The sequence below is a fragment of the Bombyx mori genome, chromosome 4, assembly GCF_030269925.1.
Source record: "Bombyx mori chromosome 4, ASM3026992v2".
In the NCBI taxonomy this organism is placed as follows: Eukaryota; Metazoa; Arthropoda; class Insecta; order Lepidoptera; family Bombycidae; genus Bombyx; species Bombyx mori.
Window position 1 is genome coordinate 6,415,858 of NC_085110.1, and position 18,432 is coordinate 6,434,289.

Genomic DNA, 18,432 nt, shown 5'->3' on the forward strand with positions numbered 1-18,432 from the left:
CCCGCCGCATACACTCGCACTCGAGCAATGTTATGGAAACGTACGTGGATCCTCGATAATCTCCCCTTTTACCTCAACACACACGTTATCCCGTACTCCGACCCTACTAAATTTTAAACTTAATCCACCGTATCCCGGTTGACATAAGGCACATAGTCATCGGAACGACCTTTACCCGACGTGCAAACTTATTGTGGCGGTTTCGTATTTGACTCGACTGAATACTCTGAAGGCAGGTTCATTAGTGTTCGCAGGACCGTGCTTTCGTTTTGTTCGTCCCTGGTAAAATGAAATAAAACTTTGTACCGCATTTTGATACCCGTGTGCCGGTTAGACAGTAATTCCAAGGGACATGAATCGGAAAATCCGAGTTTGCACTTTTTTTTTTGAGCTCGCTTCGGAATGAGGAAGTAAGGTACGGGTAAATGTCATACCTGGGAGCTTCTACTGCGTTTTATCTGAACATTTTTATTCTCTCGATTGGAAGAATTCCAAGCGGTGTTTTTTTCTTTTTTAGGAATTGAAAATGATAGTAGTTTTTAGTAGTATAGGTTCCAAAATGTAAACCACACTTATATTACACTACACTTATTATATATTACATAGGTATATAACATATGTTCCAGGAAGACTTGAACAATACTACCGTGTTAATAACGTATGATACTTAAGTACACTGGGGTCGTGAATAAACAAAATCAATCAAAATATATCAATTATAGACAAGTAGGTATCTAAAATTATTATTATCCATGGAAAATTCATTTCTAAAAGAATACAAATAGTAATTTTTTTCATTTAAGTCTTTTCAAATGAGAGACTAGCTGAGTTTGTAACATTGATTTTTGAGTCATAAATTAATGTCAATATTATATTCGATTTTCTTGTCAGATCTAGATGTGGTGAGCACAAAAAAAGGCAAAAATTTCATACGAATTGGTACAAACATCTTATTTTTTAAATATCCTTACTTGCCTATCAGGTGTCGAGAAATATTCTTCATTTTATTAGTTTCGTCTGCTTAATGGTGCACTATCGATTATGCCAGTAACATTGCCACATGATTTGAAGATTAAAAAGAGCACAAATTATCGGATCACAACAACAACAAAAAATCGTATTAACTATGCACAGTCTGGAAAGAGAGTATTTCTGAAATAGATACGGTAATAAATTACGGACCTGACTGAATCGAAAAACAATACTCATTTACTTAGCTGAACATACTTCTTGTTTTTATGAGCTTACAGTTTGTGAGCGCGCATTGTGTAAAAAAACCGGAAGGTAGCCAGCTGATTTTTGCTACAAAACAGGGTTTTTCTTTCGAGAGCACAGCTCTCGCTTGTTATCTGATTTATAACTAGCTGTATAGTAAAAAACATTCGTAAAGAATTAGTTTTCGAACATAATTTCTTAAGTTTCATTGTTTTAAGAATTTGTAACTGTCACAGTTGTAGAGGATGTTTAATTCTAGTTTTGGGACAAATAAATATTAGGTATATTTTTTTTATGTAACGGACAATCTCGTTTTAAAGTACATAGTTGATACCAGTGATTATAAAACTTAAATTATATTAGCATAAATATCTCTGGTTGATAAAAAGCATAATTTAAATTTTATCTAGGAAAACTTAACATGAATTTTCATTCGCCGTGCACCGGCTACCGTTCTCGTTTCCGTCCACTTTGGATCGAACGTTGAAGAGTTCGACTTGCAACCTAGCCCACAACTTAGACACAACAACAACTGAGTTTCTCGCCGATCTTCTCGGTGGGTCGCGATTCCGGTGGTAGAATCAACAAAGCACTGCTGTTGCTAGAACTAATTAGCAAGCTCTCTCATGTCGAGCCCTGTAAGCTACCTGGAAGAAAATCCTATACCAATGATTAAGGATAGAATAAAAGGGATTTCGCGTTTAAAGTTTCATTTAATTTAGATAACAATGAGGAACAGCAACACAATAATTCTCCTTCGCCTCCGGATATTTGTATGATAAATATAAAAATGTATTTTCCAGAGTTATGGATGTATATTAAATATATGTATGTGTATAATAAAAATATTTTATTTATTTCCGTTATCTGGTACCTGTAACACGAGTTCTTTACGAACTCACCACGTGACCAGTTAACGTGGCGTGATTGTTAGTAAATATTTATTTATTTATTATTTATTTAATATATTATTGTATTCGTTACGAATAGACTCAATTTTGCATCAAGAGGCTTATGTTAATCACAAATTTAAATTTGAATTTCGCCCTGCAAATGAAACGTTTTCACCGCTCTCTAACTTTGCACATGAATACTTCGGGTCTTTCAGATGTTTTGCGTTGATGAGATTTTTCTATAATAATATTTTTTTTTTAGCAAAATTGAATTTCTAAATTACTCTTCGTAAAGGTCTTTTGCTCTTTTGTGAATATAATCTGAATAATTTTAGAGTAATGTTAAAAGGCGTTAATATATCCGTGTACCCGATACGCTTTGTCGCCGTCTTCATTCACACGATTATGCTTATGCATGAAGTCTAAGACACGTTCACGACTTAACACGTTTGCCTTATTCTTAATCACATATTATGATACTAAGGCCCGCGTCCTTGCATTTATGATGCGTTACGTGCAGAGCACATATCTCCCCGCCACTCTGTCCACACGGAACGCCGAAGTGTCGGTTGTCGGGTCTACGACCATTGGGCTTTTTGGAAAGAACCCGAAATACTTAAAGAGCCATAATTCGAACATCCGGCACGACAGCTGAGGCGAAGAGAGAAGCGAATGCTCTTTCATCATCATTCAGGTATTACTAGCACAGCAAGTCGATTTCGGTTTTTGCTACAAGGTAGACTGCGAGGGTGTGCTCCACCGTGCCTAAGTCGCATCCACAGCGGAAAGGGTCTCCTTTATTTATCTACTAGCGACCCGCCCTCACTTCGCTTCGGAAACATTAAAACACACAAGAAACTAAAAAAAAAAAAATATAAAAAGTAGCCTATGTTCATCAGGGACAATGTCGGCTTCTAATGGAAAAAGAATTTTTCAAATCGGTCCAGTAGTTTCGGAGCCTATTCGAAACAAACAAACAAACAAATCTTTCCTCTTTATAATATTAGTATAGAAGACATCATTCCATTTCATTTACTTTTAAATTTATCTAAAGGCGGCTTTAAAAAAGTTCTATAAAAGTGATTATCGAATTTCATCAACGACTATGTCAACGGTCTGGGGATCTCTTCTTTTCCGTTTTGTCGTCTGATTATCGCTCTAATACCTGTAATTTACCCGATGCTGCAACAACACTTTATTGTTGTGATTGACATTTCCATTAACATTATTATGCACCAGCCTTTGCCCGCGACTCCGTCCGCGTGGAATAGTTACTTTGACATAACGCTAAATTTTACCCCTCACTTCATTTACGTAGAAAGTGAAAATATTTTGAAACATTCTTTATTGGTGCTCCACTTGTATGGGTCTTATGATGTTATATAGCCTATAGCGTTCTTCAATATATATGCTATTTAATACTGAAAGAATTTTTAAAATCGGACCAGTAGTTCCTGAGATCAGCGCGTTCAAACAAACAAACTCTTCAGCTTTATAATATTAGTATAGATGACGAGACTGTAAAATTTATTTACGCCGTTCGTTTATAGCTAGCTATATCTGAAGCTGTCAAGATTCTAAAATGCGTTCAGTATTTTTATGGACAAGAAGTCGGTGACGCGACATCGTAAAGAATGCTTGCTGCAGTGACCCTGACGTCATATTTTAAACTAACATAATGCACGAAACCAAGTGTAAGTAAGTAAGTATATTAAGTGATAATTTATATATCGAAGGGTGAAAGGCTGGTATCGAATGGTTTAAGCGAGATTTTTGGATATTTATAGGACATACAAATTTTTAAATTTGGAAAAAATATCATAACAAAAAAATTACTTATTCAGCTATTTAAATGGAGTAAAGTTAATTGAAGTTCAATTCAAAATATCGAACTGTTGCTGCTAATATCAAATAAAACGGGCCTTCAATTACGTAATACATTTACTGGTGGTAGGACCTCTTGTGAGTCCGCACGGGTAGGTACCACCACCCTGCCTATTTCTGCCGTGAAGCAGTAATGCGTTTCGGTTTGAAGGGTGGGGCAGCCGTTCTAACTATACTTAAGACCTTAGAACTTATATCTCAAGGTAGGTGGCGCATTTACGTCGTAGATGTCTATGGACTCCAGTAACCATTTAACATCAGGTGGGCTGTGAGCTCGTCCACCCATCCAAGCAATAAAAAAAAGAAAAGATAATATACCAAATATACTTAAAATAGGCCCTCACCCCTCGATATATTATTCATCATATCATAAAAACAGTAAATTGTATAGTCAATTCTTTGTTAGAAGTTTCATTTACTTCAATTTAGATTCTACATTGAGATTATGCAGATTTTAATACTCATCTGCATGCGTTAATTTGAGCTCATCACTCTGTTTTCTCTTACGCTACGTAATCTTTTTAAGTATATATCTATTACATTACTAAAGGTATTCTAATTCTTAAATAAATTGTATCTATACTAAGACCTTAAAACTCATATCTCTAGGTGGGTGGAGGCATTTACTTTGTAGATGTCTATGGGCTCCGGTAACCACTTAACACCAGGTGGGCCGTGAGCTCGTCCACCTATCTAAGCAATAAAAAATAAAAATAAACTACATTTTATTCAACTTTTGCTTGGTATCTGTGAATTTCTGTGTGATAACTAAAGTACCGTCTGCTATAAAACAAATATGCTTTCCCGTCCGTAGAGGGGGGTAATCATAATTCTATTCTTAGTTAAAACTCGATCCAAATACTTTGGACGGTGTCATTCTTTCTGTGGTGTCTATAAATGCTAGCAAGGAGAAACGTGGCTATCTGTTTTATAGCGCATATTATAAATATAATAAATATTTTACTAACAATCACGCCACGTTAACTGGTTCCGTGATAAGTTCGTTAAGAACTTGTGTTACAGGTACCAGATATCGGAAATAAATGTAAGATTTTTATTATACACATACATATATTTAATATACATCCATAACCCTGGAAAAGACATTTATATTTATCATACAAATATCTTCCCTTGTCGGGATTCGAACCCGCGACCCCCTAGTGTAGTGACCATGTCACTTACCACTACACCAGACGGACGTTGAATACGACATATTGGGGAATGTTTATGTGGCGTTTTAAATTATCCTGCCTTCTCCTTTCCTAAAACCCTTTTTGGTTCTACACTGAACTCAGGTCATTTCGCAAACTCCCTGTGAATTTCAACTTATTCGTTCCCACTTTTACTGCAATTTAGAACGATCGGTAAGAAGCTCAATCACTCATTCAACATAATATTCTCTTTTGGTAATATAAAAAACTAGCTGTACCCGTCCGCTTCGCTGGGCATTTAAAATTAACATTATTATTTCTCATCCCCACAAAGATTCTCATCATTAACACCCCCGCAACTGCTGTAGGGAGTCCAACACTCATATAAATATTAGCCTATCCATTAAGAACATGTATTTTTTACATGGATACCAAGTTTAAAGTCAATCGCGTGCACGGTTCAGTAGTTATAACGGAACATCCGTAAAAACCACTGCAGATTTATATATGATGAGTATAGATATAGATATGTATTGACAGTACAATAAATTTACAAGACATTTCAAAAACCGCACATAAAATGACAGTAAATAAAAGAAACGAGCTTACATTACTGAACACCAACAAAAGAGAGAAAAAGAAGCACCGTGCGCATCACAAATACAATTTAAATAATGTAAGCACACAATAGATTTCAAACTGAAACAATAAGGGGAAACATTTTAAAAACGATTTGTCTATACAAGACGAGAACGACAAACAGCTTACGTTAAAAGATATAAATAAAACTCGAGACACTCATACTCATAAAAGTTTTCCTGCGAAACAGCGAACGAAGAGTAAAATACACAATGAAAATTCAGTTTCACCATTTATAACCAATAATACGCAATCGAAGTTTAAATTAAATTTAACAAAAAGGCATATGGGAAACTGCAATTTTCGTGTAATAGTAAAAACTTTTATGCTTTGAAAGAGGAGCTCCGTTGAATGTACAAGTTAGCTACACTCTAGAGAGCAAAACGGACTGCTTACGCGGGTATGCATAGTGGCAAGTCCACAGTCCACAGGGGCGATGCAAGCACTTAAGTAATGAAAAGGATAGCAACAGGTTCAGCTCTGAATACGCTAAGTGAAATGTTCAACTTTGCGATGAGATCATATCTGCAGAGGATGTTCTATCAGGGATGTCACTTGAAAATTAAAATTTAGCACCATGAAAATAATGCATGATAATTTATAATGAATGGTGCCCCAACGGTTACATGCTAACGTTTTTTTACGGTGTGTGGATGAGAGCGTCGCCCTAAAGGTACGTACGTGTGTGTTTGTTGGAGACTCGCTTCGTATGCAAAGATATTATCCGTGTTAGTCTCGGAGTGAATGGCTAATGAGCGTTTCGTATGTGTAATAATCTTCTTTGAGAGTTCGTTCACAGAAAGCGTAATGGAATATTCCGGATCGAAGGTGCTTTGTTAAATGTTCTATTTCAACTTTTGAATTTCAAATTGAAGATAGAATATTTTTTTAATATTTTTTTTATTGCTTAGATGGGTGGGCGAACTCATAGCCCACCTGGTGTGAAGTAGTTATTGGAACCCATAGACATCTACGACGTAGATGCGCCACGCACCTTGAGATATGAGTTCTAAGGTCTCAAGTATAGTTACAACAGCTGCCCCACCCTTCAAACCGAAACGCATTACTGCTTCACGGCAGAAATAGGCAGGGTGGTGGTACCTACCCGTGCGGATTCACAAGAGGTCCTACCACCCGTAAAATATCTTGATAATATTATTTATCTTTGGTAAAAGTTAATTATAAAGATATTGTCTCTAGTGTTGGCGGTGCTCTTGAATGTTTTATCAGATTCCTATTAAACAGGACTCAACTGCAATTTCCAAGACCAATAGAAAAATAGCATTAAAAACGCAATTGTAAATAAATAGCCCAAGGGGTGTTGTCTTCTTGCAGCGATCACAAAGGGAATCAGTACAGCCAGTGACGCAGGGAGCTGGCAACATTTCAAATTATCCTAATTGTAACATTTACTTCTGTACTTCAATGTAGATAGTATTATGTAATATGTGAGAGGAAGCGGCCTTTCTCGTTATGTATATACATATTTATAGCACATCATTTCGAAACTCCAATTTTTTTGACAGTTGTTTATAGATATAATATAATTTACCCGCCCAAGAAATATTATATATATTTATAAATAATGGAATATGTCATAGGAGCAACCAGACGACATAGATTGTGAATGATGTAATTAAGGTTCAATTTGGTTTGCGTACTATCCGTAAAGAAAAACTGTGTGTGGTTGCAACGACATTTATTGTGCGACTGACTTAAATTTTGACAAGTAAAAATATCGTAATTAGCAAAGAGTATAAGGTTAGTAACAACATACCGCCCACCAAAGGACTACTAAGTTCTTTCTAAATCTATTGCACTAATTACAACGTCAAGGTGACTTCAAAACAATATTCTACAAAACGAAATAAAGGTTGCTTAAATACTAGACATCATAATACAATATGCTTAACTTGCGACTTAGTATAATATTGCTACAGTGACATTGGTAGAGAATCTTGACAAAATTACAAGATGACCTTTCACCGAGTGGAATCCACCGGCAAACGACATAATTTTGTTATTGATTTTGCCCTTAGGATCCAATATTTTGATCTGTGATAACATAGCATTAACTGAACCCCTTCATGTAGTGTCTTGATATGGGCGTCAGCAACGATCAAGTGTACTAGGGTGTTCTTATTTCCAAGAATAATTGGGTGTTTTCGGTCATCAGGTAAGTTAGTATGTTTAAGGCGACCGCCCACCCTGAGGATATGATTCTCATCCAGGTATGCGTTTAGCGATCGTAATTTACTTTTTTTTTTAACTTGTTTCTTATCTCTTAGCCGATCTATTTCTTCTTTGAATTCTTGTTGTACTAACTTAATGCATGTGATAAGCGCCTCTTCAAATTCTTGTGTAGTTATTTCCTTGCTCGTACTTAAATTACTTTTGTATCTTAAAAATCTTTTACAGTAAATAATAGTTTTTAGTAATTCTGGTAACGTATCAAAATCTTCAAACTGAGCGGTTAAAGGTTTTAGTTCTTCTGCATTGTGGTAAGTATTTAATTTTATTGGTTTCATTTCTAATTCTGTTTCCTTTATTCCAGGCTTACTGTATATTACTTCTTTTTTGCATAACCACTTGGGCCCTGTCCACCACAACTCTTTCTGTTTCAAGTCCGCCAGCAGCATGCCTCGTGACCCGATGTCTGCAGGATTCTCTTCCGAAGCTACATGGAACCATCGGTGTGTGTTTACATTCTCTACAATTTCTACGACCCGGTTCGCCACGAATGTCTTCCATCTATGAGGATCACCAGATAGCCATGCAAGAACAATTGATGAGTCTGTCCATGCATAGATGTTAGAAGTAGGTATACGCATTGCATTTTCTATTTGCTTAAGTAACCTTGCTAATAACAGCGCCCCACATAACTCCAGGCTTGGTAGAGACACGGTACGGAGTGGTGCCACTCTAGTACGGGCAGCTAATAGATTGGTGAATACTGAACCATCTTCCCTCTTCACACGAATGTAAGCTACTGCAGCATAGGCTTTCATGGAAGCATCGCTGAAACCATGAACCTCGATGTTTTCCATCTGTGTGCTTACTGTGTTTAGCCATCTTGGAATACCTATCTCTTTTACATGTTCAAAGTCTTCTCTAATTGTCAGCCAATCGTGTAACAGCGATTGGTTAATCTCGTCATCCCAGCCAAACGGTTCTAGCCATAGCCTTTGTATGAGTATCTTAGCCAAAATTAAGCTCGGGGCGATCCATCCCAGTGGGTCAAAAAGTCTTTGAATATCAGATAGTATGCCTCTCTTTGTAATACTGCTTGACCTTGCTGGTAAGTTAACCTTGTACTGAAACTGATCCGTGCCCAGGTTCCAGATCAAACCTAGAGCTTGTACTTTTCCATCCAATTTAAAATCCAACTGTGCTCGAGATGTACGTTTGTTTGGTTCTATAGATTTCAAAAATTCAGCAGAATTGGATGACCATTTTGATAATACAAATCCACCTTTCTGTAGAATATTATCTACTTCTTGTGCTCTCTTTATGGCTTCAGGAGCACTGCTCTCCCCCGACATTAGATCGTCCATGTAAAAATCTTCTTTAATAATTCGAACAGCCATTGGATGATTTCGACCCTCATCGTCAGCCACCTGGTGAAGCGTTCTTACAGCCAGGTGAGGAGCCGCCGCTGTACCAAATGTAACACGAACTTCTTCATAAAGTAATATTTGCAGGTACATCTTTTGTATATCACTTGCATAGCAAACACGATGTAATCTCGATCTCATAAGTATGTTCCTTAAGTCCTCTTGCAGTTGCGGACCTACAAGCAATTCATCGTTTAGAGAAACGCAGTTGGAGCCCTTCGCTGAAGCATCAAATACTACGCGTGTCTTAGAAGTTTCTCTGTCTGCGTGTACCACGGCGTGATGAGGTAAGTATACTGATTTTTTCTTGTTTATTTCATTCTTAGGTATTTCTTCCATGTAGTTAGCTTTTATGTATTCTTGCATGACCTTTGTATAATCTTCTTTCAGTTTAGTTTCTTTCTTAAATCTTCTTTCTAGCTGAAGTAACCTCTTTCTAGCTATTTCTTTCGTATTTCCTTCAGTCGAAATTGGATTCTTTGTATTAAATGGCAGCCTTACTAGATATCTTCCTTCACTATTTCTCGTATGTGTGCTTTCATATATTGTTTCACATAGCTTTTCTTCCTTTGTTAATATTCTCTTTTTATCATTGTCAATTTCCCAGAGGGATTTCAACATATGATCTATATGGACTTGATGATGAAGGACCAGAAATGATTCATTTTCACGGTTATTATCGATTTCTCCGAAGAGGATCCACCCCAGGTTGGTTTCTTGGGCACATGGAGAACCTGGAGGGCCCTTAATAAGTGTTGGTTGCACAATCTGTGCATACTCTTTAACACCAAGAAGTAAGTCTATAGAACCTGGTTGGAAGTAGTCTGGATCTGCCAGGTTGAGTCCTTCTAGATGTGGCCAATGTGTGACAGTTACAGCTTTGGAGGGGATCTTCGTGGTCAACTGTTTACTCATAACATATGCTTGTATGTTGATTTCGAAGCTTGGATTCCAGCGGGAGCCAATCTTAAGTTGAACCACGTGATCAACGTTAGTCCTAGTAGATCCCACCCCGATGATACTTCCTCTCGCTGATTGCCTGGTAAATTTGAGCATTTGAGCCGCCTTCTCGCTTAAAAATGAAGCCTGCGAACCTTGGTCTACTAGCGCACGAAGAACAACGGTTTGGTTATGCTCGTTCCTCGCTAAAACCATCGCTGTGGCTAGTAGTGCTGTGCTTTGTTTAGTACTGTGATGTGACGCCATCATGCTATTTATAACCTCTTCTTTCTCTTCTACCCCGTGGTGAGATGCACTCGGTTGATTCTTTTCCTCAGTTTGTGCCGAGTCTTGATGGCGGTGGAGAAGAGTGTGATGCCGTCTTCTACATAGGCGACAGGACATTTGTAACTTACACTGGTAAGCAGAATGCCCAGGCACCAAACAGTTAAAACACAGATTGTTGGTCTTGACATAATCAGCTCTTTCTTTAGGTTGCAGTTTAGTAAAATTCTTACAATGACATAATGTATGTTTTTCTTTACAGAGCACGCAAGTTCTTTCATTTGGCTGTGACGTGGTGGCTGTGGCAGTTACTAAGTGTGAACGTTCTCTTACAGGTTTGTCACGGCTGCTACAAGTCCCTGACACGGACAATACAAGTTCTAAGGTACGGTATCTTGACTGCAGGAAATCTTTTAAATTCTCCCAAGTTGGTAGTTCGTCCTCTGATTTTGAATAAGCTGTCTGCTCCCATTCTTTGTGAGACTCCGGGTCCAACTTCTGTATCACAAGGAATATAATTATAGGATCCCAGGAGCTCGTAGCTATATTTAAATTTTCTAAATTATTCAAACAATCTGTCGTGACGTCTAATAAATTTTTTAATTGATTTGCAGACTGAGAACTAATTTTCTTCTGATTAAATAATTTCTTCAACACTGAGTTAATTATTAATCGTTTATTTCCATACCTTGACTTTAAAATATTCCATGCTTTTTTATAATTGTTTTCCGTGACTTGAATAGGTTTTAATAATGTTTCTGCCTCGCAGCTGACTGTAGTCTTAAGATAATGTAACTTTTGTACGTCACTTAAAGCCGGGTTCTTATCCACTAAGGAGGTAAATAGGTCTTGAAACGTAGGCCAATCTTCATAGTTTCCAGTGAATTTAGGTAATTCGATTCTCGGTAACCGAACAAGGTTTTCGGTATCCGCAATAATCTTAGAATTATTTGATGAGGACGTTAAAGTACTCGGCGCGACTGCTTGTGTGAAAGATTGCAAAAGATCTTTTAAATCGGCTAACAAGACGAGATACAAATCTTCGAACACGAAGTAATCTTCATTTTGAAAATATGGTAACTCTTGTCTTTGTTCTTTTGGTGTTATTTTTACCAATTGTAGATGCGTTTGCTTAAATGTAGTCCAATATTCTTCGATACATTTGATTCTTGCTTCTACATAACCTCTTGTCAATCTAGCTTTTGGACATTTCTTCAAATTAATTTGAGTTTTGTTTAAGAGCGCAGCGGTATCTTCTAAAACGTTCAAAAGTTCATCCATAGTACCGTCCAACCAGAAAACGGAATAAAATTGTAATATTTATAAATTATGTATAAATTATTTGTCTTTAAATCACTGGAATGTGGTTTACGGCTTACTGGAAAACAATATTTTCACTGACCGGCGTCCATCTTCGATAGCTTGTATGTTCAAAAAATCCGCTCGAATTTGACCAATATGAATGATGTAATTAAGGTTCAATTTGGTTTGCGTACTATCCGTAAAGAAAAACTGTGTGTGGTTGCAACGACATTTATTGTGCGACTGACTTAAATTTTGACAAGTAAAAATATCGTAATTAGCAAAGAGTATAAGGTTAGTAACAACAGATTGAATAAAGTACAAACGAAGATTTTGTTTATTTTCCCTTTACTACGGAACCCTAAAAATATATTTTAGAAAGCTCTTCTGTAGAGCTTATTTTTATTAGTGGCATTGTTAGCCCGCATACCCACGTATACGCACCCGCGTACCGCCATCGTAGCTTTTTCTGGTGCAAAACTTTTGCGCATTCCTGTCAGCAGGGCACATTAGAACACTTTTGATAAAAATTCTATCTCTTGTTTCATGGTATACGACTGTGTTCACTTTGTAATGTCCATAGACCCCAGGTAATAAATAATTTAATAAAAGGCAGACCGTGAGCTCGTATTCACCTGTACATTAAAAATCAAATGGTAGTTAACTTAATATTTACTTTATTTCCTGTTCTGCTTTGCTAAAGAAATCTTCTGTAGAGCCTTCACTTACACTTGATTAAGTTTTATTCGCGCTACGTAACGTTACCAAGCGACTTTATGAGTTACAACCACTCCAGACTCCCCAAATATGCTTTCCATGAAAAACGTTGACTCATTATAATAAGGGATAATATTATATTGAACGTGCATATCGATTTCTTTTGATTCTTTACGATAAGGTGGCTTACCACAAAATGGCCGTAATTCTTTACAGACTTTTCCATTTATACACTAAAAAAATTTATCTAATGGCACATCTCGTCGTGTCAATTTACGATGGGATGGGAGACATTCACAATACTCACTACTTGATCACGCTCATTGTACAAAGTGTTCGAATATCCCGTTTTTTTTTTTTTTTTTTTTCCCTACCTATGCTGATAGCCTTGAGAGGCTATTTCAGCTTCGCCCTAACGTTTGTAGGTAAGCTCGTGGAGCTCAACCGGAGAGTTGCTAACACTGACCCTAGCAAGAGCAGTGCTTCGCAGAATCTACCACCGGATCGGAAACGCGACCCACTGAGAAGATCCGGCGAGAAACTCAGTGGGTTGTGTCTATGGGTTAGTTCGCTCGTCGAGCCCTTCGTCGCAAGCAACGGGTTCGACGAGGACGGTGACCGGTGCTTGTGGTGCCTAAAAGCACCGTTAATGGATCAAACCCGTTGTACAACAAAGCTGCTTTTACATAAAAATAATAAAAATGGCACATGAAAAGATCGTTTTTATTATATTACAGAGAATTCGTAAGCCCATCGTGTTCTAGACGGTTTTCTAAAAGAAACGTCATTAGTGTTGAAATGTTTGTCAGTCCGATGTCTCATTAAGGCCCACGACATTAAAAACTTCACATTCACACATTCACTGCCGCATTCAACAGAAAATGTTTACGAAGGCGAAAGGTATACATCAATGTCCTCGCTGCCAAACAAAGATCCGTTTGTTTTAAACCCTCTGACCCGTTATCAAGTTAATCTGACAATCCGTCGCTTATCACTCTGATTTATGAGCCTTATCTCGGTGACTCCTTGATAACGTTGAAACAAAGTACCGCTGTTTGATCAATCGTTTTCAATTTGTCTTTTTCAAGTCACAACTACTCACTACGGATAGAGTTTGTCTGTGGCCCGAAAAAAAGATTTGGTTAGGTTTTGTAAACGATCTAATTCGCGATACAATATGAATTCCACGACCTTCGATGATACGTTAGATCTTATATTCAATTGTATGACAGCTGTATCACATTTCGAATTAGTGCACAATATGATTTCTTTGTGGCAGGAATAAGCAGGAGGTTTTATTTTTATTACCCACAATATTATTCCTTCAGCGCATAAGTAGTTCATGAACACAGGTCTCGTTATTAAAAAAACACGTGTGGCACTCGGTGACTGCCGCGGTAAAGCTATTGCATAGCATTTTTTATCAACTTATGCAATTATAATTAGACAATAATAATTTAATATTAAAACAATAATAAAATAAGACCATGCTATATTTATAAACATTAAAAAAAGCAAAACATTAACTGTCCCCTTCACACTCATAAGCTTGAGTACGCTAGAGTCTTTTCATGATGCGATGCAGTGCGACGTCACGCCGCGTGCTTATTCACAAACAATACACAAACGCAACGTGTGAATGTGTTGAACGCAAGCTACATGGTAGGCGAAGTGGGGGGTGTTAGGTTTTATTTTCGTTACGGAACTTCTTGATTCGGTCGCCGCGTTCAAAGCCCGCTATAAAAGCTATGCAATAGCTTAAAAAACGTTCCGGCCTTCGGGATTTGAACTCTTGCATAGTAACATCGCTGAAAAATTGAAGACTTGCTGTACTAAAACAAATAACTGATATAATGGAATTCAGTTTTGTTTAAATAATAGATCGTGTCCATTAGCGAGTTCGTCTTTTGTGTCGATCGCGCATACAATTTATTTTGTAACGAAATTTGCCGTAGCAGGAGCGTGCTGAGCACGTACGCGCACCGACGGCCACTCAAATTGCCGACTAATTAAATTACAACCAGCTACAGGCATCCCAGAAGGAAATTCTATTGTCTCCTATTTTTCAGCTTAAAATTGATCACATCCTTCGAACGGAACTGTTTCGTGTTCTAAAAATCACATCGAACATCACATCAAAGATAACAGTTCTGTTATTATTATTCTTTTAATACGTACAAAATATCAATATTCATATACAATAAAACCTCGCCAATAAATTGAACAGTAATATTTATGTGGAAGGTGACTACGATTTAAAACTACAATAAATAATAATGAGTAAGCTTTGAAGTTTGCCTCTATGATATGAATTCATTACATATTATGGCCATAGCTGCCATTTTCATAAATTTTAATCCCAATAGTGATGTGTATAATAAAAATGTGGACGTGAAAAAAGGAACAAAACGTGTTTTATATCATTTTTATCGCAATTACGAAGTGTTAACCGACAGTGCCTTGTTTCGCTCCCGATTTTCACGCTACACTACAGTTCAAAGCTATCGTTATTTCGCCTCCAACATAAATTTTCATTATGAAACAACTACCGTCTTTGAAAGGAAAAGAAAGGGCTTTGAGTGCGCTTCGATGGGATGAAATTCATTGCTTTAAAAATTGAATCGTAGTAATAACTCATAATAATAATATAGAGTTACGCAATTCTATGTTAAGTATTTCTGTAACTTTAACAAATGTTATATTTTTTATGTACGGTTACTGAAGCTGTTAGATATGACAACGTAAATACCACCGCTTGTCTTCAGGTATAAGGTTAAAGTTTAAACCGCATTTTTAACGGCTTTTCCACCATCTGTGGATGCTTGTCAACTACCTTTGTTGCATGTTAGCTGTAAGTCTTTTTTACGGAGAGTAGTTAACGGTAGGCAGCGGCTTGGCTCTACACCTGGCATTGCTGAGGTCTACGGGCTACGGTAACCACTCACCATCAGGTGGGCCGTACGCTCGTCTACTTACTAGGGCAATATAAATATTTTTAAAAAAAAACTGGTTTTCATATTCGAAGATTTTCTATTTTAATAAGACACTAGTAAGCACAATATTTATTTGTCGACGTCGAAAAACTCTAACCATCTGTGAATCACGACAATAATGTATTTGAAATATTATAAAGAATAAAAATCAGAAATCGTGAGATTAAATCGTAAAAATCGATCGTAATACGACTCGTGAAAACTGAAGAAAACAGTAAATGTCAGTGAAATAAATAAATAGATCCCGTTGCTTAAATGGAGCAAATCAATTTCATTGTTGCTGAACACACACAATATCGTTTGCCAGGAAATTGAAATCTTTATTTAAAGTGCAGTTCAACATTAAAAAAAAATCATAGCAATGAATTCAATTTCACTTTTATACAGTGTTTATTTTCGTGTCATAGCGATAAAATTCTACTGGGAGCTCCTTGGAGTTTTTTGTCGTTTGACTCCGCAAGATATGCACTGCGAATTGCCAATACACGAATATCTTGCCTCGCTATACCCTTAGGAATTACGTTAGATACTTTACTCAAGACTTTCAGTAGGAAACACGATTGCTTTAAAAGGTTTTTTTAAAGGATTTATCCTTAAGCGGCTACCTTGTTTGAAGGAGTTATCCTATAAATATCATAACGCATATCGCCACCTTGAGACGTGAGGTTAAAGTCTAAAGTATATAGTAAAATAGTATCTCACTCTATAAATTGTAACGCATTTCTGCTTTGCGGCTGAAATAAGTAGAGCAGTGGTACCTACCCATGCGTGCCCACGCATATTGCCCTCCAACCAAATTAAATACCAAATAACAAAGTAACTTCGCAAATAATATTTTTTGCGGATTTGATTTTATTGAGTTATTGAGGACGGCTATCGTGGTATGGACACGTGATGCGTAGAAAGAAGATGCATGTGATTAGCAGATGTATGGAAATGGTATTGCAAGGTAGACGGGGAAGAGGTTGACCGAAGAAGACATGGATGGAGTGTGTGAATGACAATATGAGAGAAAGAAGAGTGAGTGTTGAGATGACGGCTGATAGAAAAGAATAGAAGAGAAAAATTAGCTGTTGCGACCCCACCTAGTGGGATAAGGTGGAGAAAAGGATTTGATTTTGTTGATTTCATACTTAATATAAGCAATCGAAATACCAGTGCGTCTTTTTATATAGGTATATCATAACAATATCTTTGGAATTTCCCACGTTAAATTATGAGGTCAGAAAAAATAAAACCTATATAGATGGGTTTTATAGAGTAAATAGTATTAAGTACAAACGAAATCAAATCACGATCAAGTTTTGATTAAAATCAAAGCCAAATTTAATTTTAATGACGCAATCAAATATAACCTGAGAGAAATTCTCTGAAACCGATTAATTTCAGATTCAAACATCGTCGTTGGATTTATATTGCGCTCGGGGGTGGATCTTCTATACCTACCAATTTTAACAAATGATCCGACCTAAAAGATCGCTTCGAGAGTTATTACTCGATCCGCGCGTTCGATTCATTCGCTGCTTTGTTGTTTAATAGCTTCTTGGTTGCGAGGTTTAATGACTGTGAACAGTAAATAGTTTGAAGAGGAAATAAGTTTCTCTTCTTGTTTCCCGAGCGCTACATGCGCTGACATGTTCAATTTCAAATATGCCTTCACAATGTTTCATAATGATCTTACCCAACAGATGGTTCATCTTCATTCAAAATCAATGTTTTTTTATTTTATTTTTTATTGCTTAGATGGATGAACAAGCTCACCACAGCCCACCTGGTGCTAAGTGGTTACTGGAGCCCATAGACATCTACAACGTTAATGTGCCACCCACCTCGAGATATAAGGTCTCAATATAGTTACAACCCCCCTGCTGGCAGCCACGACCGCGAGCGCCACGTTTTTTCCACGCTCCGCAACTTAAAATTACGAAAAATGGTTTTTTCGCGCGAAGATACAAGTGTGTAGTATCAAAATACGCGTCTCAGTGAGAGGAACACAACCGTGAAAACCGCTTGGAAATAAGTGAAAGTGAGAGAAAGTTGTGGTTCAAAAACTAAATTTTTTGTATGTTTTTGTGATACGCTGACAAAACTAGATCGACGACCCCCCACTTTTTTGGGGTCTAAATAATCGTCTCGTCGAGCCCTACCTTCTGGACTATACCCAGGATTTTTCCGGTGGAAAACAGCCAGTGTAATCCGGAATTTCTGAAAACCACGTGCTACCGAGATCGACTCCCAGGACACCTGGACAGGCGTGTGGCACACCAATAGAAGCGTCTTGACAAGGCGAATCTTTTGACACCTGGATCATCGAGATCAGACAACCCGGGACAACACAGTGAAGCTTTAAAGGTCGACAAAATTTTGAAAATCTTTGGTGTCATTTTCCAGCTAAAGTAAATCGACAACCCCCCTTTTTTATTTTTTTATTATAAAGTAGACCCCTTAAAATTAAATTCTCCAAATTTTTAGATTTTTTTGAATGTGTAGTTTATTAAGAAATTAATTTTGAATAGTGTACTAAATAATCAGTTCAATATAAATGGAGTTACACCCCCCTACCGATAATATTTTAAAAATTAATTTTGTTAAAAGTGTTCAAAAATAGACCTCTGAAGAAAGTTTAATTTTGTTTTCTAATTAATCTAGTTAATTTATAAAAACAAGGCTTTTTGCGGTTGGGCGGGAAAGTGACACCAAAGCAAACCCCTTTGAAGAGGGTAAAAAAATCACGGCGCGCAAATTATAATATAAGTATAGTATAGTTTAGGTCATAAGGAACACATTACTTTTTAAA

The 18,432-nt window shown here is 37.0% G+C and overlaps 2 protein-coding genes across 2 annotated transcripts in view; one reads left to right on the plus strand and one right to left on the minus strand.

Annotated features, from left to right (window-relative positions):
• The window catches only part of LOC119628434 (uncharacterized), a 130,150-nt gene extending 112,204 nt beyond the window's left edge, over positions 1 to 17,946 (minus strand). Inside the window, exons 1-2 of the mRNA XM_038010558.1 lie at positions 17,797 to 17,946; positions 8,356 to 11,121 (exon numbers count right to left, since the gene is read on the minus strand). Of these exons, the coding sequence (XP_037866486.1) occupies positions 8,356 to 11,121; positions 17,797 to 17,946 (2,916 nt within the window). The remainder of the gene's footprint in view (positions 1 to 8,355; positions 11,122 to 17,796) is intronic.
• LOC101742112 (inactive dipeptidyl peptidase 10) overlaps positions 1 to 18,432 on the plus strand; it is a 204,992-nt gene that overhangs the window by 112,525 nt on the left and 74,035 nt on the right. The gene's annotated exons all lie outside the window — the stretch shown is intronic.